Source organism: Cervus elaphus, chromosome 20 (assembly GCF_910594005.1).
Source record: "Cervus elaphus chromosome 20, mCerEla1.1, whole genome shotgun sequence".
Taxonomy (NCBI): Eukaryota; Metazoa; Chordata; class Mammalia; order Artiodactyla; family Cervidae; genus Cervus; species Cervus elaphus.
This window is the reverse complement of record NC_057834.1, coordinates 96,383,980-96,408,912: the sequence shown is the minus strand read 5'-3', so window position 1 is coordinate 96,408,912 and position 24,933 is coordinate 96,383,980. Positions and strand designations below refer to the sequence as shown.

The following is a 24,933-nucleotide window of genomic DNA, read 5'->3' as shown; positions in this document are numbered from 1 at the left end:
CTACAGTTTTAAAGAGATATTAAAGAGTAACATAACAAAAAATAACTACAAAATAAATATTGTAGATAATTTCAAACTGAGATATGTCATTGAAGTAAAAGTGCTTTGAGGATAGATTGGGGAAAGAAATTCGAGGAGTCAAGAAAAGCTTCTTGCAGAAACTGGCATTTCAGCTGAAAGCTAGAGAATCTGTGGAATTTTAGTTAAGTGAAGTATGGAAGAGAGTATTCCAGGCAGAGAAAGGAGCTGGGCTATTCCTGGGAGTAGGCTGATCGGAGGCCAGTGGCACTGATAGGACTGTCAGGAAAAAAGTAGCAAAGAAGCTGTGGGGACCAGATCTGAGAGGGTCTGACGAGGCATGGTAACAATTTGGGGTTTTATCCTATCATCTGAAGAGTTGTAAACTCAAGATTTTCACTTTTAAATGATTACTCAGGCTACTCAGTGGAGAAAGAAGTAAAGAGAAGAATGAAATAAATAAGTTATAGTATTTTAAGTAACTCTTCATTAAATAATCTTTATCCATCTTCATCCATGCTATTAGAAATTTCTTATTTTTGCAGATTGAAGAATTTACCATTCTCATTTACCAAACTGAAGGAGCTTGCAGCTTTGTGGCTTTCTGACAATCAGGTAAAATTTTTTACTACCTGATTTATTTTATTAAAATGAACTATAATTGAAATGGTGAATTGCTAATTAATTCTCAATAGATACCTTTGACAATTACTACAAAATATAGATTCTTTATCCCCTGGAAGAGAGATTTTTATAAGGGTAGCAACTCAAATAAGTATTCCATTGCTATGGACATACAGTACTATAATTCTCATCCCTTTAAAATACTTCAATTTAGTATCTACTTCTTTCTCAGAAATCTAATACACAAAATGATCATTTTTCTAGGTGATACATATATGTCCTTAGAGGATGTACTTTAATTATACCTCTGAAGGTAAAGAATAAGAAATCATTACTACAATCCCCATAAGAGGGAGTTACTATCCTCCATGTTCCCTTTTTTCCATGCTTTTAATTATAATCAACTTAATTCTAAAAATGTATTCAAAAATATTGTGATACCATTTGTTGCTCTTATCAATATTTTCTGTGAAATTGCTATGATATTAATCCTTACACTTATGAAATTAGATTATAATTGAATCAGTAATTGAGTGTTAATGAATAATTTTATTAACTGCAAAATAAAAACAATCGAAGGCATCTGATTTGCCACCACAAAAACTAGTGATAGATCATTTTGACATATTTTGTTTTCTTTTGGCTTTTTTCTTGTAATCTTAAAATTTTAAAATATCCTACCCCAATATAAATTACCAAATGAAAACAAATCATCTTGGATTTAGTTTGTTATTATTATTTTCTGAGCATAAAAGCGGTATTACTGGTAAACGAATTGTTCAGACATAAGTATTGAGCAATTTTTGTAAAAAATTAAACCTCTGCAAAATATTAAATGTAAGTGTGGGAATAGTGTTTATATCCCTACAGTCATTACAGCACTTTCTTCCCATCTACTAAGTAAAAAATTAGATTGTCATTCAAATTCAAGTTATCAATGAACTGTAGATTTTTCAAATCATCAACATACCATTATAAAATAAATCATTTCTGGAATCAATACAAGCTATGCTAAGGGAACAGTCTTTTCTACAGTCTTACACTGTTAAAAAAAAATCCCATAATATCAGGATTTATTATTCTTGTGGAAGAATGAACAGAACAGTGGCTGCATCATTTAACTTTTATTTAGAACAGTGATTTAACGTGTTTCTGACTCAGTTTCATGAGTCAAGTTGGCATTCCAAATTGCCATTGTCCTTGACTGTTACTAATAAATGTCATGAAATAAGCATAAACTATTAAACAATATGATTATTCTCAATGTTTATATATTGTGTTTTAAATCAAAGTTCTAAAAATGTTCAAAAATTGTATTTCTGAAATAGAATTAATATAGAGAATTAAATATTATTATCCATAGGTAAACTCTTTGTGATATATCAGATACAAGGACAGTTGCTTATGTATATGTAGACTCTGTCTTTGGTTACAAAAATCTCTTAAAAGTAAATGCTTATGTTTTAACTTAATTGAATTCATAGATGATCTTGTATAGTATGAACTTAATAGCAAATTCCATTTGCCTTTTTAAGACAACAGTTCATGAACTTATAGAACTATACCAAAAGTTTACTTAGTTGAAACAGTTTAACACATTTTGGTCTCTTCAAGGTAAAAACAGGCATTGTAAGATGAATAGGTTTTGAAAAAGAATATAATAAAAAGAAAATCTCACTACGAAACCCTTATCATTTCAAAATATTCCTCTACAGTAGTCTTATTTTATGTTATCTTTTATTTTTTTGTTATTTTTTCCTTACTTTTCTTTTAAGTGTTCATTCAACACACTGAGGCCAGACTGTTGATCTTTATCTTATATAAAAGAAATATTCTTTATATTTCTAATATTATTAATCTAATTTATATCCTTTGCTTCCAGTCCAAAGCCCTTATCCCTTTACAAACTGAAGCCCATCCAGAAACAAAGCAAAGAGTATTGACTAACTACATGTTTCCCCAGCAACCTCGTGGTGATGAAGGTAAACATTCAGTAGAAATTTCTCCTATACTTGTATGATTATGGATGAAAGGGATTAATTTTATTCTAACTCTGGCCAATACTAGCACAAGGGCATGCCACATAAATCATTTGGGAGCTAATTCCAAGCATAAATCTTATCTTCCATACTATAATATTTTATTAATAAGTGAAATTTCAATAACATAACTCTTCCTCTTTATATTTATCGTGAAAATAACATTGACTTTAGGAGCAATATCTTATCTTGGTGAATTGAAAGGCACAAGACTGCTTAACTAAACATTCAGTTCAGTTCAGTAAATCATGTTAAACTATTTGTGACCCCATGGACTGCAACACGTGAGGCCTCCCTCTCCATCACCAACTCCCGGAGTTTACTCAAACTCGTGTCCATTGAGTTGGAGATGCCATCCAGCCATCTCATACCCTGTTGTCCCCTTCTCATTCTGCCTTCAATCTTTCCCCAGCCTCAGGGTCTTTTCCAATGAGTCAGTTCTTCACATCAGGTGGCCAAAGTATTGGAGTTTCAGCTTCAGCATCAGTCCTTCCAATGAATATTCAGGCCTGATTTCCGTTAGGATGGACTGATTAGATCTCCCTGCAGTCCAAGGGACTCTCTAGAGTCTTCTCCAATACCACAGTTCAAAAGCATCTGTTCTTTGGCACTCAACTTCCTTTATAGTCCAACTCTAACATCCATACATGGCTACTGGAAAAACCATAGCTTTGACTAGTCGGACCTTTGTTGGCAAAGTAATGTCTCTGCTTTTTAATATGCTGTCTAGGTTGGTCATAACTTTTCTTCTTCTAAAAGAAGTAAGCATCTTTTAATTTCATGGCTGCAGTCAGCATCTGCAGTGATTTTGGAGCCCAGAAAAATAAAGTCTTTCACTGCTTCCACTGTTTCCCCATCTATTTGCCATGAAGTGATGGGACCAGATGCCATGATATTAGTTTTCTGGATGTTGAGTTTTAAGCCAACTTTTTCACTCTCATCTTTCACTTTCATCAAGAAGCTCTTTAGTTCTTTGCTTTCTGCCATAAGTGTGGTGTCATCTGCATATCTGAAGTTTCTCCTGGCAATATTTCTCCTGGCAGTCTTGATTCCAGCTTGTGCTTCATCCAGCCTAGTGTTTCTCATGATACACTCTGCATATAAGTTAAATAAGCAGGGTGACACTATACAGCCTTGATGTACTCCTTTCCCTATTTGGAACCAGTCTGTTGTTCAATGTCCAGTTCTAACTGTCTCTTCCTGACCTGCATACAGATTTCTCAAGAGGCAGGTCAGGTGGTCTGGTATTCCCATCTCTTTCAGAATTTTCCACAGTTTGTTGTGGTCCACACAGTCAAAGGCTCTAGGCATAGTCAATAAAGCAGAAATAGATGTTTTTCTGGAACTCTCTTGCTTTTTCGATAATCCAGTGGATTTTGGCAATTTGATTTCTGGTTCCTCTGCCTTTTCTAAAACCAGCTTGAACATCTGGAAGTTCATAGTTCACATACCACTGAAGCCTGGCTTGGAAAATTTTGAGCATTACTTTGCTTGCATGTGAGATGAGTACAATTGTGTGGTAGTCTGAGCATTCTTTGGCATTGCCTTTCTTTGGGATTGGAATGAAAACTTAACTTTTCCAGTCCCATGGCCACTGCTGAGTTTTCGAAATTTGCTGGCATTTTCACAGCATCATCTTTTAGGGTTTGAAATAGCTCAACTGAAATTCCATCACTTCCACTATCTTTGTTCATAGTGATGCTTCCTAAGGCCCACTTGACTTTGCATTCCAGGATGTCTGGCTCTAGGTGAGTGAGCGTACCATCATGATTATCTGGGTTGTGAAGATGTTTTTTGTATAGTTCTTCTGTGTATTCTTGCCACCTCTTCTTAATATTTTCTGCTTCTGTTAGGTCCATACCACTTCTGTCCTTTAATGAGCCCATCTTTGTTTGAAATGTTCCTGATAGACAGAGTGCCTGGTAGACAGTTTCTGTCTTGAATCTACTTGTCACTTCTACTGTATAATAATAAGGAATTTGACTTAGGTCATACCTGAATGGTCTAGTGGTTTGCCCTACTTTCTTCAGTTTATGTCTGAATTTTGCAGTAAGGAGCTCATAATCTGAGCCACAGTCAGCTGCTGGTCTTGTTTTTGCTGACTATAGAGCTTCTCCATCATTGGCTGCAAAGATTAAAATCAATCTGATTTCAGTATTGACCATCTGGTGATGTCCATGTGTAGAGTCATTTCTTGTGTTGTTGCAAAAGGGTTTTTGCTATGACCAGTGCATTCTCTTGGCAAAACTGTTAGCATTTGCCCTGCTTCATTTTTTACTCCAAGGCCAAACTTGCCTGTTACTCTGGGTATCTTTTGACTTCCTACTTTTGCATTCCAGTTCCCTATGATGAAAAGGACATCTTTTTTGGGTGTTAGTTCTAGAAGGTCTTGTAGGTCTTCATAGAACCATTCAACATCATTTCTTCAGCATTACTGCTTGGGGCATAGATTTGGATTACCGTGATATTGAATGGTTTGCCTTGGAAACAAAGAGATCATTCTGTTGCTTTTGAAATTGCATCCGAGTATCTCATTTTGGACCCTTTAGTTGACTATGATGGCTACTCCATTTCTTCTAAGGGATTCTTTCCCACAATAGTAGATATAATGGTCATCTGAGTTAAATTTACCCATTCCAGTCCATTTTAGTTCTCTGATTCCTAAAATGTCGATGTTCACTCTTGCCGTCTCCTATTTGACCACTTCCAATTTGCCTAGATTCATGGACCTAACATTGAAAGAGCAAACTCATTTTAATCCACCCAAGGGTTAAGTCCACCCAACCCATTTAAAAGATCAATTTTTAAAAGAAATTATTTGCTTATGGAATTATTTGTAGAATAATTACAATAAATGTTGTTAGTGTTTTTGTTTTGTTTTGTTTTTTTTACTTAAAAAGGAAATGAATCATTTGTGGTTATTTTTCTTCAAATTTTGATCTACAGAAGTAGGAAAAGTAAAGCTTGTTTCATATGTATTTTTCAGGCTTCAGTAAAATTGATCTTTTAGAATTTATGAAAGAAAAATCCACTATGTTTACATAGTTATAAGAAGAATCTTAAGTAAAGATTATGTTTTATTCATGTAATTTTACTTACATTTCTTTTTTAATATCCCTAGATTAACAGAACATTTCATTTTGAAAAGATATAGGAGAAAATGAAAAGTGTCTCATATTTGCCAGTTATTTCTCAACACAGGGATTGAACCCAGGTCTCCCGCATTGTGGGCAGATGCTTTACCCTCTAAGCCACCAGGGAAGCCCTTTCTGAGATCTAGCCTCAAAGATTAAATCCCTAATTTGTTCCAGGGAGTGAGGTAGACCTAGTTAAGTAAGATGGGATGTTAAGAAATTCGCCTAATTTGTTTTGTTTTGTTGTCCTTTGAGGAGAGCAGAGCTTGTAACAGAAAAGTTTTCTTGAACTTTAAGCAAGTCACTTTTTTCACTTTTCATGCAGAAAACCAACTTTCAGAACTCCTTGCAATAAAGTTTTATATGTAATAAAGTTCATGCATTGGGAAAGAATTTAGCCTAAACTAAGAGCTTTTATTGGACGTGAATTTGAGCAAACTCTGGGAGACAATGGAGGACAGAGGAGCCTGATGTGCTATAGTGCATGGGGTCACAAAGAGTAGGATATGACATAGCAACTGAACAAAAGTGCTTTTATTGCCTTTTAATGTGATCTTCACAATAATGTTGCAAAGAAGATATTACCATTAACCAGCATGTAAATTAAAGATGGATAAGCCATTTCTTTTCCCTGTTAATTTGAGACGTATTCAAACTAATTGAGACCCAAATCTTAAAGACTTCATTTTCCATGTTTTTTACCATGCACCTAGCATGGTAAAACCTAGCACCACTACATTGCCCCCCAACCAGACACACAAAACTACAACAAAAAAGTTTGAAATCTTAGACCATTTATTGCAAAGCAGTGTTATATAGTATCTTTTATAATACCATAATACAGATTACTGATTACATTTATGGACTGTGTAGTCACAGGACATGAAATAAAATCCTGCATTGGCCATGAAGAAGCTGCATGACTTTGAACAAGTCTCTCGAAATTCAGCAATAGTTTTCTCATTATTAAATTGAGGATTATATTAGTACTACCTTTATGCTGTTTTGCAAATTAAAGGAGATAAAAGTTTAAAATACTTAATCTAGCTCTCTCTTTTATCATTATTATGCTATGCCCATTCTCTACACTGGAAAACTTCTCAACCCCAATATATAATTAATGTACACTTTGCAAAGCTGAATTTGAGTTAAGATGTTAAAAGACTATTTAACAAATATCAAGAGAAATTTTCCCTTTTTTTCCTTTCCTTCTTTCTTTACTTGCTTCTTTCTTTCTATCCCTTTATTTTTTTCTTTTCTTTTTTTATTTTTATATTTGTTTTTAGTACCTATCACCGTTTTTTTGCATGGTATACTAAGTTCTATTAAATAACAATTTATGTAAAAAAAAAAACAAAACAGTAACACTTTGGAATCTAACTGTAGATTTCCAGTCAGACAGTGACAGCTTTAACCCTACACTATGGGAAGAACAGAGACAACAACGCATGACTGTTGCCTTTGAATTTGAAGAAAAAAAGGAAGATGACGAAAATGCTGGGAAAGTTAAGGTGAACCTTTTAATTTTTGTTTCCTCTTTCTTCTCATTATTTTAGTTTGTTCATTGTTATTATTCAGATAGACTTTGGGACTCACTGACTGACCTCTGCTAGAAGGTCAGATACATCTTCAAGTCTCATGGCGGTACTTTTTCTTATAGCAGGATGTGATTTTGGAAGCACTGCGGTGCTTCAGAATGAGGCAACATCCTGACTGAGCAAATTTCACAAACCACCCCATCTTACAGAATAGCAACATGAGAGATTCAAGCTGAGAGAAAGCAAAAAAAACAAAAAAACAAAAAAAACTAACAAAAAGTCTGGGTAATGGGCTTCACCTAATACCTTACTACTACATCTTTGAAACACTGAAATGCTTTTTTTTAACCACTGAGCAAAGCAGGGCATCATTCAGACTGTATGAAGTCAAACTCCACATATATGAAAGAGCCAGTGGATTGATATATTACATTGCCTTAAAATTTTGGAAGGATTCTACGTCTCTGGAATGTTTGAGAAGACGTTATGAATTTTCTTAAGTGTGAGAACAAGTTTTTCATTTAAACTTAGGTGAGTGCCTAATAGCAGGTGGTATCCCTTAAGGAAAATTGCTTAAAAATTTTCACCATAAAACATATTTTTAAAAATCCTTTATTGGCACTAATCTAAGTAACAAGGTCAGAATTTTTAAATCTATATTTTTCCATTATATAAATTTGAAAATGTCATAATTTATATGGATTATATTAACATCAGGTCTTCATCTTATCATCATGGCAACATCTTGAATCTCTCATCATTTTTATATTATTTTTGCACTTTTTCCATCATGGGTACTAACAGCTCTCACCCTTGGTGACTAATTACCTAACTAATTGTATATGCATCCTATTAATAGATCTGGATTGTGAGACATGTTCTTCTCTGTCTCCTCCTTCCCACATTTTCTAAACCTTTGTCTTGAACCAGCACACCCTAGAATCTTCCTGTAATTGACAAAGCCTACCTGTATCACTGTGAAGAACTCAAAATAGATTCCCAAATCAAAATAACAATTGTGTTAAAGATTTGGGCTTAAAAAAAATGTTTCTGAATGGTTGATTAGTGCTGTCTAATAACCAAAGAGACATTTTTAACTAAAACAAGTAAAAAGACCTTTACAACATTTTAGTTCTTCTTGTAAGGATTTTATATGTTAAATCCGGAACCAATGGATGATGCATTCTATCCTGGACCTCTGATTCATTCTTTTACTTCATTGAATGTCAAAAACTACATAATTCTTCCTTAAAAAAAGAAAAAAAAACCTAATTCAAAGGCTCTAAGAAGAAAAGAGTACACTTAATATACTTTGGTATATGTGTCAATGAAAACATAAAATATAGTAAATGCAAACAGACATTTAGAAGCCCTGTTTGTGTGTTATGTGATCAGGTTTGATTATAATGAGAGTAGGCTCATTATACTTTAGAGTACATTTTCTCTATGTTTATTTATATTTGATTTATTTTATATATTGGGGAAATAATACATGTTTCCAAAATCTCAGACTACTTGGTTTTGACTAATTTGAGTATTTCCAATGCCATTGGTTATTGGACAAATTAGAATACAAGCAAACGTCTAAATAAATCATTATGGAAGCATGATGAATGGAATATGCTGAAATCTTACATGAAATTATACTTTTCTGGCTCATTACATATACATTAAATTTAGCACCATTTTCATTTTACCTTTAATTTACATAAAATTTTAAAAGGAACTGCTGACCTGTGGCATTAACTTCTGAATGGACTAGAGTATAATGCCCTACTTACCGTGTGTTTAATGTAGTATGAATGCTGCATTGTGTGAAGAAATTGAGACCCTTTGGTTTTGTGTGACACTGGTACTGTTTTATCACACAGAGTTAAAACGAATTTTCTGATGGTTGTTTTAAATGCATTACCCAGAATGAAAAAAAAAAAAATCAAGAATAGAAAAATGATAAAGTGAAAGTTTTGCTACAGTGCTCCTCTTTCTCCCAGAAAATGGAGATTCCTTCTCCCACAGGATCACTCCTGCCAAGCCCCCTGGGAAAGGGGCCAGCGTGGGATTACTCTCCAACCTGCCAGACTGTCTGGCGATTGCTGCACACCGTGGGCCAGGTGTGATCAGCAGATCCAAGAAATGCCCGTCCCCCAGAATGACCCCCAGCTGGCATGGGGTTGTATAAGTGGCCTCCAGCAGGAAAGGAGCCTGTGTTCTCCATTGCCAGTAGCAGCACAATCCACCACTCTTCCCTCTCTAAGTGGCAGACAGGTAGGCCTAGGTGTCTGGGGTAGGAGAATCCCCTATGTAGAAGCAACCTTGGAACCGTGGTTTATGGGGTATGTTCTGCATGTGTGGGGTAAGAAATGTTGATCATCTAGAAACCTTTCAATTGCCAGTGGTTGACCCCAGTTTAACCTTTGTGCATTGACATTGGCAATGGGGAGGGAAGAACTGAGTCGGAGGGGGAGGGAACATCAATATGAGATGCCTACTGGTGGGATAGCTGGCATGGTTTTTGAGCTGGGTACTTCATTTTTATGTTTTTATTTTTAAGGTTTTTCTCTTAAAGTGTGGGAATACCAATAGTTGGGCAGAATGTTGATGACACTACTGATGCAATCTAAATTGTCTCCAGACATACACACATTTTTCTGTAATATCAGTTCTAGGAGAGACTGAATAACTAAAGCTAGATTCTTAAAACAGCATGAGATTGCATTTGAAATTTGCTGAGAGTGGATTTTGAGCACAAAGATGGACATCTATTGAAAAGCATTAATTTCCCTTTAATTTGAAGGCACAGATAATGAAAATTCCTGTAAGAGAAGATTGGCCTGGGTACTCTGGCAAAAGGACTTACTTATCTCAGTTGGTGGGGTGTTTAAGAGTTTAATGAAAAAGAAAATCTTAATGGGATGTAGAAGAGCACTATTTTTTATAAACTTTATCATCCACATACAGTGGACTAGATTCTTATTCTGTGGCTTATATTCTTTCTACAATATAAGGCAAGCTGAGAATCCTAACTGAAACTGCTATAGGTTTCCTTACTATAAAATGTTCCAATTAATTCCTAGAATAAGATATTTAACAACTAACAACCAAAGCATTAACTATTATTTCTCTTACTGGAATTTACAATCAAATCAAATTATATTTTAATCATTATATAAGAAAAGCATACTTCTATGTGAATTTGTGATATCATTTCTAAATCCCTTAGCTGTTAACATTAATTCTTCATTGCCAAATCTTTGGGAGTCTCCAACATCTTGCAGCTACTATTTGCATTTACTGCACTTTTTTTAAGGTCTAAGATATATATAATGTTGTGAAACACTTCTATTTTTCAAAATTAAGATAAAATAACATTTCAGTAAAAATCTTGCATTTTAATAAAATGTATATGTAAAATGAGCAAATACTTTATGGTGAGTGACAAACACAATATTTTACTAAGAACATAACTGACAAATTTTTACCATCTATTATATATGTCCCATATTAGAATAAGGGAATACTTATAGCTTATATATTTAGAAATATAAAGAAACTGCTTTTGTATTTGAGCTTTACTGAACTATAAATATAATTGTATTTATGATCATGTTTATTCATTTCAGAAGCACATCACACATGAGTTGGAAAATAGAGAGGCAAAACAATCTGTAAAAGGGTATAAAATATGCTTTTAGAGAGGTTATCAACATAACAGAATTATAAAATACTGTTTTCATTTTTAATATATTAACTTCATGTTTTAAACATTGATGTTATCTTATTTAACTCAATAAAATTCACATTTTAGATTTACACTATTTCTTCCACAAGATTGTACAATATGTGCTGCACCTATACCAGAGAGTAGCTCTGAACCAGGTAGCACTTGTGAAGCATAAGCTTTGGAGTCAAAAACCTGAGCTTGAATCTGGGCATCGATACCTAAAGCTGTATGACTTTCAACTTACACCATCTGAACCCCTGTTTTCCTTCCGTAAAATGGGAGCAGATACTACAGTGGGTTATGAAATGTAATCTATTATAGCTTTTAATTAATGTTAATTATGACTATTATTCATATTTAAATCTATTTGGTAAATGATAAGTTTTTTATTATTTATATAAAAATAATAACTAATAATAATTATTTATCCTTATAAAACACTTTGCATAGTGCCTGGCAGATGGCAGATTTGAATAAATGATATTGGTGCATACAACCTGGAAAAGATCCAGTTATAGATATTACAGTTAGACATATATATAATAGATCTAAATTGCTCAAAGACTTCAGATTTTAAAAATACCTAAGTAGAATCTGATATTAGAAATAGTATCTAATCTCTGCATAGAAACTGTATATTTTCAAAGAACTTTCGCATTTATCTTATTTGAGTTCTGAATTAACCCTAAATATTATCATTCCATCTACTTATTTTACACAAATAGAAACTGGTCAGATTTGTGGGTTACAGCTAGTTGGAGGTAAAATTTAGGTCTTCCAGTCAATTCTGCTGGTAGACTAACAAATGGGAAGCAAGGAACTTATTGTATAGGTGGAACAATTCCAGATTTCATGATTTTCCACAATTTGGAGAGGAGCCTCTTTAAGGAAAAGAATATAAAAAAGCCACATAAATGCATAAGTAGGGCCCCTTATAAGGCTTTGAAAGAGCCCATGAAGGTGATATACCCTAAAACTTAAGCTTCTTTAGCTTCATGGCAAATCAACTCTATTTCCACATTAAATATTTTTACAGAGATAAAGTACCCACATATATTCAGTGATGTGACCAAAATATAACATTAACTTGCTTATGAAATAACCAGAAAGTTTCAGCACCATGGCCATAAGAAAACAGTCATCTAATGGTGTCTGCAGAGACACAGCATCTTCAAAAATTAGATTACATTATTCAATGAAGTATTTAATTCAATTAAGAAAGAACATGTCCCATCCCATTTTTTGCCTTTGATTCAATTTAGAAATGTAATTTTACATTGAAGATATTTTAAGATGTGTAGAATTTTAATTTAATGCCCTATTGGAAAATTACTTTTCATTCATATTCCACCACTTATTAAAAATTAAAAGGTGTTCTCAATTGGTATACTAGGCATACCATTTTACAATTTACATTTTCTAAATGTAGTTTTTTGACTTTTAGTCCTCTGACATCAAGTACTTTTAAACAAGTTCAATAATATAATTTAAAACTGATTGAATTTGTGATTAATATTTCTAATACCAATTTAAACAGCAGATCCAAGAATGCATGCATCCCAATGGACTTTGGCTAGCATGGCTATCATTCTTTTTGTGTTTATTTAAGAATGCATTATAAAGTACCCTGAGATATACTTATATTACACTCTAACAACGTCTACTTTTTTTGGTAAAGTCTAACTTTTTTCATGGGTTATATTTTTGTAGATTTACTTCTATATATTATTAACTTCATCCTTGTTTCAGCATATTAAGGATTAAATCACATTTCAATGATATTTACACTAACAAAATTATCTGGTTTTTCATGAGCTTTCCAAAAATTAATTGGAAATATAATTTAATTTTAGTACTGAAGCGAAAAATCATTTAATGAAGTCTAATCCCAGTATTTGATATGGACAGTGAGCCACAGGAAAATATACTAGAATAACAAAGTTGGTGGATTTGCTAAACTGCAGATGAGCAAAAGTGTTTGAATTCATATTTATAACCCTCAGATCTATACCACTATCATAGTTTCTTACGTTCCATGTGTTACATAGATATGGGGCTGTGTGTGCCCCACCCTTTTTCTCTTTTAATTTCTCATTCCCTCTCTTCTTCCTCTTTCAGCTTCTCTTCCACCTCTGGTCACTTCTAAACCACCCTCACACGTATTTTTAATAACACATACTCACCACAGTCACATAAATTATTCCATTTTGTAAAGTTGGTTCTTGCCCACTTCTAAACCTCCCTCACACACATTTTCCACAACACATACTCACCACAGTCACATAAATCATTCCATTTTGTAAAGTTGATTCTACTCAGATGCAAAAAGACTTGGCTATTAGAATAAACCAAGCCAAGTAAATATGCCCCTATTTTTCCTCCTACTCCATTTTAATCAGCCTGGATACTTTATATCTATGCCATTTTAAATACATTTTAAGCACTCTGATGGTAGAATATTCTATATGGAATGTCTCATATTTTCTCTCTCTAAATTAAATGTGAAGAATAATAATTAATATACATATATTCCTTAAAGTGAGATTCATATGCCAAAAATGAATTCAAGAATGGAAATAAATCTCTCAATAAAAAGCAGCCAAAATTTACATATTTACCTAGAATATCTTAGACAGAGTTCTCAATTTTTTTTCCCTCTTTATTGTAAGATGTAACCTATAATGCATGTTACTTTATTAGGGTAAAAACTAACTTAAAAACCTCTCTAAAGGTGTTTAAGTTATTAACAAGAATTAATTACCCTATCTTTTGATGTAACATGCTGATCAACATAGAGCTGGTGTATATTTGATGATATTAATAGATACTGTCAACTCCCCATTTTTTCCAAGAAATGATAACTCTACTTGTAAATCTTTGAGAGTCTCATTGCATGACCTGCATTGATATTTCAAAGATATTTCTAATGTCAAAATAGTTATTTATAAATAATTAAGATAGTGCAGAGAATAGCCTCTAAAGTATAAATACAGCTGATAGTAACTTGATTAAATTTTTCAGAGATTCAGAAATTTTTCAAGTGTTTGACCTACTGCTATTTCAACCATTTATAGAGTAGGTCTAAACATAGGATAAAATCCAAAAATTGTTTTTAATCTAGAAGGGTGACCAGGGGTGGGGAGAAGTCCTAGGAGGCAGAATGTGTAAAGACTGTGTTCTACTCTACAGCACAGTTTTTCAGCCAGCTCAACACTCACTATATTGCATTTGGTTATACTACTGCACATAAAATGGACTAGTTTTGTGAACATGCTTGCTGAAGGTATTTTTATGTTAAATTTCTTTTTATAAACTTCTAGGTTGAAATAAACCTAAAACGATATCCAACTCCTTATCCAGAGGATTTAAAGAATATGGTAAAATCTGTTCAAAATCTGGTGGGTAAACCAAGCCATGGAGTGCGTGTTGAGAATGCAAATCCAACTGCTAACACGGAGCAAACTGTGAAAGAAAAATATGAACACAAGTGGCCCGTAGCCCCAAAGGAGATTACAGTGGAGGTATTTCAAGGTTATTGGTAATTGCCAGTGTGGTTTGGATTTTTTGAAATTACTAAATGACATTTTTTTTAACTGAGCAGATCTTCATTAAGTGCATTTTTTCCTAATATATAAATAAATCTGTCTACTCTTTTTAACTCTGAGGGTTGCATTTAATAAATGACACCTTCATGGCCTTAAACCATTAATAAAGCTTCGACAGTTCCAATACACAGAAGGAATAGTTTGCTCACCTGGCTAGTCCTGGTCAGTAAGTTAAATCATTTTTACAATATTCCTTTGACTATCCCTGACTTTTATTGTATGAGTCATTATAAAAGTATGAATGAAGCTTTAATTATTATTCTGCAGATCTTTGTAAAATTCTTGATCAGATTTAGGGCCTTTTTAAAAATATTTTTGTGTTTGGGTTTCACCCTTTATAGAAAACACTACTATAAGCAGCAAAAAAGGGGCAATGACTTTGAAATTTAGCTTTATGGAATCTAATATGAAGCTTAATTCCTATATTTTAGAATGAGTTAGATACTCATCCGTATCAGTTTGTGTGGTCTGAAAAGAATTCAACTACATTTATGCCACCTCTGTACTATCTCATCTACTCTTCAATTAATTTTATTATCATCTTTTTATCTTCATTAGAAACATAACTGATAAGAGTATATCTAGAAATTCCTATACCTGCTGCTTAAATATCTAGGTTGACAAAACTCTTTTACAAATCTGCGTTTCAAAGCATCAGTTTGTTGTGCTGATTGAACACCAACTGTATATTTAGCACTGTGCTAAATACTGTGAGAGAAAGAAAAGAAATATAAAATGTATTAATGGTCCCCAAATAATTTAGAGACTAACCAGGTAAATTTAAGGCAGATGACACAACCAGAGTGTGATGGAGAGTATAGTACTCGAAGAAACTGGAGACGTACACAATCATTGCCAGTCACTTTAAAAGTTACACGAAGTGTTTAAAGTTGAATTCCATGTTCAAGATTGGGTGACTCTTTTAAAGGCAAAAAGAGAGGAAGGCATTCTAGACAAAGAGAAAAAAAAAAAATAAGCAAAAATAAGCATGGTGTGCACATCTGCCAGTTAAAGTATTGATACAAACCTGCCCCAGAAAAGAGGCATATATATAGCTGGATATCTAAGAAAGAAAACTTAAGTAAATATTCATTTTCACCACTTCTTTGTTTTGCTATAAAAGCCATATTAATGTACTTTTTCACTTCTAAAATATTACAGATATTTTATAACAAAGCAACAGACTTTTATCTCTAAGATACTGCAATAATATAAAAAGGAAGAAAATCAACAGTTAGTGGGTACACATTAATAACATATACACTTTATATTTAGCTCTCCTGTAAAGTAATGATAATCCATAAGCTGAATAACTACAGCAAAATACATAGAGCCTAAAATTGCTTTATACCTGGATGGGAGAGGTGAGGCAAGGAAAAAGTAGCTTTGATCATGAATTTAATAATAACCTGATAATAGAGAAAAAATCTTAAAATTGTCCCACAAGGACTTCAAACTTAACAAATCCAAAAAAAAAAAAAATTTAATGTTTTCACTTCAGACGTACTTCTCCTTCTGTATAATTGTTCTTAATCTCAGCTGGTACCATTATCTACCAGTTCACTCAAGCTAGACAATTGGGAGGTATTTTGATTTCTTTTTCCTTCTTTCTCCCTTCTCTATGCCCCTTCCAAACAATCACCAACATCTATATGTTTTCATGAGTGTGTCTCCTAACACTCCTCAGGTCTTGAACGCTGTCCTGCATTTCTGTAAAAACTGTCAATTTCTTGGCTTACTTTGTCCCAAGCTCCCTCATTGCCTTGCTTATGACCTTTACAAAACACAAGTCTAATCCTGCCCTCCTTAAAAAACACTACAGTGACTTGGTATTGGCTATCTGTACTTCCTAATTAGCTATAGTAGACAAGCTAAATAAGACTGAAGCTCAGCTTTCAACTTCACATTTATTTCTGTGATTTGCCCTGCTCTTTCTTAGTTTTCTTATTCTACAAGCCTTTTCCTCTTGAAATTTCACTGATAATATCAACATTTTTCCTGAAATCAAGATTCTAGATCTTTCCTCAATTTTTAGGCGTCCTAGAATGAGAAGATGTTGCTTTCTGTAACATCCTGCCTTTTCAAATTACCGCACCGAAATTAAGGGGCCACACTCCAGTATTCTTGTTTGGAGAATTCTATGGACAGAGGAGCCTGGTTGGGTTATAGTCCAGACACGACTGAGCAACGAAGCACCCACGCCCTCTTTCTATTCTACTTTCAGATATAATAAATACAAATAACCAAGTGTCTGGCTGGTCAGTGTATATTATGCATTTTTATTTTATGTTTTGCCTATATATGCAATTTTTGAATCATCATTATTTAGATCATACTGCCAAGAATGTGGAAGAGGATATCACACATTACATGATATATTTATCCATGTTGTTAAATATGGAAAACCACAAAAAAAGCAAATAGAGGTAGGCAGAATCAGAAAACAGAAGGAAAAAGCAAGGTAAAAGCAATAGAGAAAGAAAAGGAGAGATATATCAATATAATTATTGATCATTTTCTATTTGCAACCCTATGCCAGTAGTTTTAACCTAAGTCTAAACTGAGCCTATGACCAAGAAAGCCATAAGAGCAAAGCGGTCAGAGAGACATGAAGGTTCTCCTCTGCCCTGATTTCCTTTTATACATGCCTTGCGAAGATTGCATTTGTTTTCCCCCTAGCATCTTAGTCCGTTGGGACTGCTAAACAGAATACCATAAACTGGGTGACTTAGAAACAGTTTTTGAGGAGCCAGCTTTTATTTATATATAAAAATCAAAGCCTAAGAGACTTAAAATTTCAAAGGTTCAAAAGTATCAGTGGTTAGTAAACTGTCATAGCCAAGAAATACCTAACAGTTCTATTTATTATTGTTAGGTCTGAATACCTTAGTAGATATTTATGCCCCATTTAGTGGCTATTTGGGAAACAGTACACAAAACCAACTCAATAGACATGAGTTTGAGCAAACTCGGAGAGATAGTGAAAGACAGGCAAGCCGGGCATGTTGCAAAGAGTCAGACATGACTTAGTGACTGAAAAACAACACACATAAACTGAAAGAAAAAATCATAGTTTTATTTCACTCTTAAATAACCAAAACTACTTACTAATGAAATGTCTGTACCTTTTAGACACCACCTACTATCTCAAATCTTGGAATTATATTGGATACCACAATTCTAAATTCTGTTTCACATTGATTTTTGGGTGGCACTTGATTTTTTGATCACAGCAAGCAACAAATACCCAATTCACAAAGGCTATTAATCAAAAGAAGTGTGCAATCGAATTTTGAAGTTGAGAGCTACCTAGGGTAGCAGACATAAAGAGAAAAATTGTGCATAAATTTATATCACTACTTACTCGTGAGAATAGACAAGCCATTTTTACACCTAGAAAAATGAAAATTTAGTATTTTTGCATTTCTTAATGTTCTCCTGCTACCTGGTTAATTGGGAATAATAAATTGAATTCAGTTCAGTTCCGTTGTTCAGTCGTTTCTCTTTGCAACCCCATGGACAGGCTTCCTGGTCCATCACCAACTACCAGAGTTTATTCAACCTCATGTCCATCGAGTCAGTGATGCTATCCAGCCATCTCATCCCCTGTCGTCCCCTTCTCCTCCTGCCTTCAATCATTGCCAGCATCAGGGTCTTTTCCAATGAGTCAGCTCTTCGTATCAGGTAGCCGAAGTATTCGAGTTTCAGCTTCAACATCAGTCTTTCCAGTGAATCTTCAGGACTGATTTCCATTAGGATGGACTTGTTGGATCTCCTTGCAGTCCAAGGGACTCTCAAGAGTCTTCTCCAACACCACAGTTCAAAAGCATCTTTTCTTTGGCGCTCAGCTTTCTTTATGGTCCAACTCTCACATCCATGCATGACTACTGGAAAAACCATAGCCTTGACTAGATGGACCTTTGTTGGCAAAGTAATGTCTCTGCTTCTTAATATGCTGTCTAGGTTGGTCATAGCTTTTCTTCCAAGGAGTAAGCATCTTTTAATTTCATGGTTGCAGTCACCATCTGTAGTGATTTTGGAGCCCCCCCAAAATAAAATCTCTCACTATTCCCATTTTTTTCCCATCTATTTGCCATGAACTGCTGGGACTGGACACCATGATCTTAGTTTTCTGAATGTTGAGTTTTAAGCCAACTTTTTCACTCTCCTCTTTCACTTTCATCAAGAGGCTTTTTAGTTCTTCTTCACTTTCTGCCATAAGGGGGGTGTCATCTGCATGTCTGAGGTTATTGATATTTCTCCCAGCAATCTTGATTCCAGCTTGTGCTTCACCCAGCCCAGCGTTTCTCATGCTGTACTCTGCATATAAGTTGAATAAGTAGGGTGACAATATGCAGCCCTGACATGCTGCTTTCCCAATTTGGAACCAGTTTGTTGTTCCACGCCCAGTTCTAACTGTTGCTTCTTGACCTGCATATATTTCTCAGGAGGCAGGTCAGGTGGTCTGGTATTCCCCTGTCTTCAAGAATTTTCCACAGTTTGTTGTGATCCACACAGTCAAAGGCTTTGGCATAGTCAATAAAGCAGAAATAGATGTTTTTCTGGAACTCTCTTACTTTTTGAATGATCCAATGGATGTTGGCAATTTGACCTCTGGTCCCTCTGCCTTTTCTAAATCCAGCTTGAACATCGGGAAGTTCATGGTTCATTTACTGTTGAATCCTGGCTTGGGGGATTCTGAGCTTTACTTTGCTAGCATGTGAGATGAATGCAATTGTGTGGTAGTTTGAACATTCTTTGGCATTGCCTTTCTTTTGGATTGGAATGAAAACTGACCTTTTCCAGTCCTGTGCCCACTGCTGAGTTTTTCAAATTTGCTACAGAAGTTTAAAATCCATTGGTTTTTTAAATATGAGTATTTGTCATAAAGTTATATTATTATACCAGTGTTGTTCATTACACTCAGTGAATGGATTTAGAGTGAAGATTTAGCAGGCTAGATTGATCATGAGAAAACCAGAAATCTTAGGAAGAAGGCATGACAGAACTAAAGAAACAGATGATCACTGGGGAAACAGTAGGCATTGAGAGAGAGATGGGTGGTTAAAATAGGCCCAGTTGTGCATTAACTTTGTTAATAATCCAAAAAAAATCTAGTTTGTCAGTGTATACTTCCTGCTTAGAACTCTAAAAGAGTTCACCCCTTAGAACTCTTACATGGTTCTATCTTATATATTATGTATTATATCTTATATATTACTTATCATAATTCAATCCTGTTTATGAGTTATATCTAACTCCGTAACTAGACTGTAAATTCCTGCAGGGCATGGGTGACATTTTGTCTTTCTTTGGAAACTCTGCAGTTCTTCGCACAGTGCAAGACATATAAATAGCTTTCAAAAAATGTTTGAGGGATAAATGGACTCATTTAAATTAGAAAAACAAAACATTTTAGTGCTTACCTCAGAGATACATATGATTCACTTCTCCTAGCGTGCCACAGTGAACTAGATTCTAGAGTCCCATTATATCTGAGCCAAATAAAGATATTGCCTTCTTGGTTAACCAGTATTTAAATGTTTACTTTCCTTGTCCTATATTATTATATCTCTCAGGATTCTTTTGTTCATCCAGCTAATGAAATGAGGATTGGGGAACTTCACCCTTCATTAGCTGAGACCCCTCTGTACCCACCCAAACTTGTTCTGCTAGGGAAGGACAAAAAAGGTAACATTGTGAACCTGATGTGGAAAATATGCCACAAATGCATGTGCATGACGAATCACCAGTTGTAAATTATGATACACCATCGTCTATAGAAATATTTTATAAATATGTATTTCTAACATTCATTGGTATGCTATTTTTCATACTTGCTTTTTTGTTTATACTTGTCAATGTTCGTAGCATTATAATATTTTTCCCTTTACATTTCAGAATCAACTGATGAGTCTGAAGTTGACAAAACTCACTGTCTGAATAACAGTGTTTCCTCAGGCACTTACTCAGACTACTCACCTTCCCAGGCTTCCTCAGGATCCTCTAACACCCGGGTTAAAGTGGGGTCCTTGCAGACAACAGCTAAAGATGCAGTACATAATTCTTTGTGGGGTAACAGGTGTGTTTAGAATTCCCTCTTTTCTGTCCCCAAATGCTTATTTTCAGCAACTTTTTAAAAAATGGAATCTTCCTAATTTGAGAATTGTGTTCAGCACATGAGTGGCATAGAAGACCTAAGGGGCAGGTAAGCAAATGTAGTCCTACTGGGAATTTCCAAGAGCGGATGAATCCATTTTGTGAAGCAAAACCATTGTTTATGGGAGAGATGGTAAGAGATTAACAGACTGAGAGGACAGAACCAAAAATAATTAATCAAAAGTTGTGTTTGCATCATTACATAATTGTGACACATTTGGGCGTTCACCATCCAAAATGGTGTTATAAACTAAAGTAAAATGCATGGCAAGCACTAAGTGCCAAGTACAAAGTGAATACTCAATAAATTTTTCATCAGCCTCTTCATCATCATCATTTTATCACCACATGGGAAAGTTAGAATGTAAGTAAAAGTATTTAATCTTTCCAAAATGCCTTCTACTCTATACTACTTTCATTTTTACAGATATATGATCAAAAGCCATAAATAAAAAAGGGCAATAAAGTGACTCAGAGAAGTAGCATTTGCCCAGTTCTGATTCCTTTGTTTTATAGCTTGTTGCTATATTTCACACTAGAAATAGAAAATAAAAATTGTCATATGAGATAGATAATCAATGACTTCCACACAGATTTTACTGATAATATCAATACCATTTGCAATATGTTCTTTGGTAATTAATGAATGGCTCTTTCTACTCATTCATGTCCATGATAAAAATTTAACTCTTTCAGTTTATAAATTTATTGTTTGTCATACAAGCTGAGACTGATTTATGTACTTTTGGAAAATGCCTTCTAAATGCACTTTTTTTTTTCAATTAGTGAAAGCACTTAAAAGGCTATATAATAAAAGATATATAATTTGATATGATTAGTATGCAAATGGTTTAAAATAAACTTAGAAAAATGGGCATCATCTAGAGATACTGTGGTCACTGGAATAAACATACCAGTGACCAAAACTCATAATTTAATCAATGGATTTAATGTCTTCCAATACCTGCCCCTCAAATATATTATTTGAAGACAATTTGAATTTATTCAATATACCAAAAATTGATAAGAAAGGTACCCTCAACCAATAGTTTAGAAATGTACTGAATCAGAAATTCCAGAGATGGAGGCCAAGAATCAGGTAGTTCTAATTATCAGACAGGTTTCAGGACCATTACTGAAAACCTCTGTATTTCTTCATTCACTCATTTATTCATTCATTCCTCCATCTGACAAATATGTACTTAGTACCTACCATGTGCCAAGCACTATGTTACGCACGAAGAGAAAAAAACCTCTGCCCTCATGAGTTTACATCCTGCAGGGGACACAAGGCAATGTGCAATAAATGTAATAGGTAAGTAAACTATATGTACTGGAAGGTGGTAACTGAGAAGAAATAAAAGTTAGATCAGGGTAAAGGGGTGAATTTTTTTGAACATGAAATAATACTGCTATTCTTAATCATAAGTGAAGTGTGGCTGAATGATCAGTTGAACAAAGGATGCTGGTATTCTTGCCAGCTTGTTCTCTTTCTGGCAAAGACCCAGCTCTTCCTCATTTTCATGTTTCTTCTTCCCATTGTGTTCACAGGATTGCACAATCTTTCCCACAGCCTCTTGATGCAAAGCCATTACTCAGCCAGCGGGAGGCTGTCCCCCCAGGGAACCTACCACAGCGTCCTGACCGGCTGCCAATGAGTGACGCATTCACAGACAACTGGACGGATGGCTCCCATTATGATAACACGGGGTTCGTTGCCGAGGAGACCACAGGCGAGAATGCCAACAATAATCCCCTCCTGAGTTCGAAAGCTAGAAGCACATCTTCTCATGGACGCAGGCCTTTGATTAGGCAGGATAGGATTGTTGGTGTTCCCCTGGAACTTGAGCAGTCTACACACAGACACACACCAGAAACAGAAGTGCCTCCTTCCAATCCTTGGCAGAATTGGACCAGAACCCCTAGTCCTTTTGAAGACAGGACTGCTTTCCCTTCCAAATTAGAGACAACCCCTACCACCAGCCCATTGCCTGAAAGGAAAGAACATATAAAGGAATCTACTGAAATACCTAGTCCTTTTTCTCCAGGAGTACCATGGGAGTATCACGATTCTAATCCCAACAGGAGTCTCAGTAATGTCTTTTCTCAAATCCACTGCCGCCCAGACTCTTCTAAAGGTGTTATTTCGATTAGCAAAAGCACAGAGAGACTTTCCCCACTAATGAAAGATATCAAGTCCAATAAATTCAAAAAGTCACAGAGTATCGATGAGATTGACATTGGTACATATAAGGTTTATAACATACCATTAGAAAACTATGCTACTGGGAGTGATCACTTAGGAAGTCATGAACGACCTGACAAAATGTTGGGATCAGAGCATGGTATGTCCAGTATGTCTCGAAGCCAGTCAGTCCCAATGCTGGATGATGAGATGCTCACCTACGGAAGCAGTAAAGGGCCTCAACAACAGAAAGCGTCCATGACCAAAAAAGTCTATCAGTTTGACCAAAGCTTCAATCCCCAAGGAGCGGTGGAAGTTAAAGCGGAAAAGAGGATACCGCCCCCTTTTCAACACAATTCTGAGTACGTGCAACAACCCGGGAAAAACATCGCCAAGGATTTGGTTAGTCCTCGAGCTTACCGAGGATACCCACCAGTGGAGCAAATATTTTCATTTTCTCAGCCATCTGTTAATGAAGATGCTGTGGTCAACGCCCAGTTTGCAAGTCAAGGCGCCAGGGCAGGCTTCTTGAGAAGAGCTGACTCCCTGGCGAGCTCTACAGAAATGGCCATGTTTAGAAGGGTCAGTGAACCTCATGAGCTAACTCCGAGTGATAGGTATGGCCGACCTCCGTATAGGGGTGGTCTGGATCGCCAAAGCAGCGTTTCAGTGACTGAGTCCCAGTTCCTGAAACGGAATGGCAGGTATGAAGATGAACACCCTTCATATCAAGAAGTGAAAGCTCAGGCGGGAAGTTTTCCAGTTAAAAACCTTACCCAAAGGAGGCCATTGTCTGCAAGAAGCTACAGTACAGAGAGTTACGGTGCCTCCCAAACCAGGCCAGTCTCAGCTAGGCCGACTATGGCAGCTCTTTTGGAAAAAATACCATCTGACTATAACTTGGGTAACTATGGTGACAAGCCATCAGATAACAGTGATATAAAGACGAGGCCCACTCCTGTCAAGGGAGAGGAGAGCTGTGGTAAAATGCCTGCAGACTGGAGACAACAGCTGCTTAGACATATAGAAGCTAGAAGGTTAGACAGGGTATGTTTGGCATTTCTCTGTAAGAATATCCCTCCTGCCTTTAGTTTTACTTTATTGGCATTTCTTAGCACATGTAGTGAAGCATGAACTACATGAATGAATAGATGATGAGCATTTTATTTATCTTTATATGTGGGGAAATTGATCATAAGAGTTTTTCGTGGATACTATTTAATGCTCTTCGAGAGTTCATAACTTGTAGGTCAATTATTTATCAAAACTATCCTAAAACTGGTTAGTGAGAAAGAATTCAACTCTATTATATGGGATGGTGCTTCAATTGCTTTCTAGCCATGAAGGCAAAATGCCTCTCCTAGGACATGAAACTGTTCTCTAGCGACCTAGAGAAAATTATTTTTATTGAATCTATAAAAAGTGAATATTCTGCTCCTTTCTGCACAGACTCACATATACTGAAGTCAGACCTAATTTGTTTATAGAATCTGCATATAGTTACTGCTATGGGACTCCTAAAGTTGTTACTTCTAATGAGCAATAATCTTCCCAGCTAGAAACAGAAAAATAAAATAAGCAGAGATTGAATGCCCTCCCACACATTACTTTGTTTAATGAAAATCCTGCCATTTAGAATGTTGGTTTTCATATAGAAAGAAATGTTTAAATTCTAATCATACTACAGACAACAAAAATAGATGATGTCTTTACGAAGACTATAAACATACAAATTAGTGTGTGTATATTGCAGCAAAAAAGAGGAAAATAATCCCAATTCAGTTAAAATTGAATCACAATAAATCATAGAATGCATAGTAATTGAAGAGAGTAAAAAAAATTTCTATAAGGCCTGAATTGTATTTTTGTTGCTGTTTATGTCTCTCTAAGAGAAATCTGGTATTTCATTT

At 35.0% G+C, this 24,933-nt stretch overlaps 1 protein-coding gene across 3 annotated transcripts in view; it reads left to right on the top strand.

The window, feature by feature from the left end:
- LRRC7 (leucine rich repeat containing 7) overlaps positions 1-24,933 on the top strand; it is a 575,718-nt gene that overhangs the window by 458,362 nt on the left and 92,423 nt on the right. The window contains exons 14-21 of one of the 3 annotated variants that reach the window (XM_043877734.1): positions 564-633; positions 2,525-2,624; positions 7,202-7,326; positions 9,370-9,618; positions 14,395-14,595; positions 20,259-20,370; positions 20,581-20,761; positions 22,390-24,070. In XM_043877734.1, the coding sequence (XP_043733669.1) occupies positions 564-633; positions 2,525-2,624; positions 7,202-7,326; positions 9,370-9,618; positions 14,395-14,595; positions 20,259-20,370; positions 20,581-20,761; positions 22,390-24,070 (2,719 nt within the window). Of the gene's footprint in view, positions 1-563; positions 634-2,524; positions 2,625-7,201; positions 7,327-9,369; positions 9,619-14,394; positions 14,596-20,258; positions 20,371-20,580; positions 20,762-22,389; positions 24,071-24,933 lie in introns of those variants that run through there. The other 2 variants (XM_043877735.1, XM_043877736.1) reach the window with 2 other exon arrangements.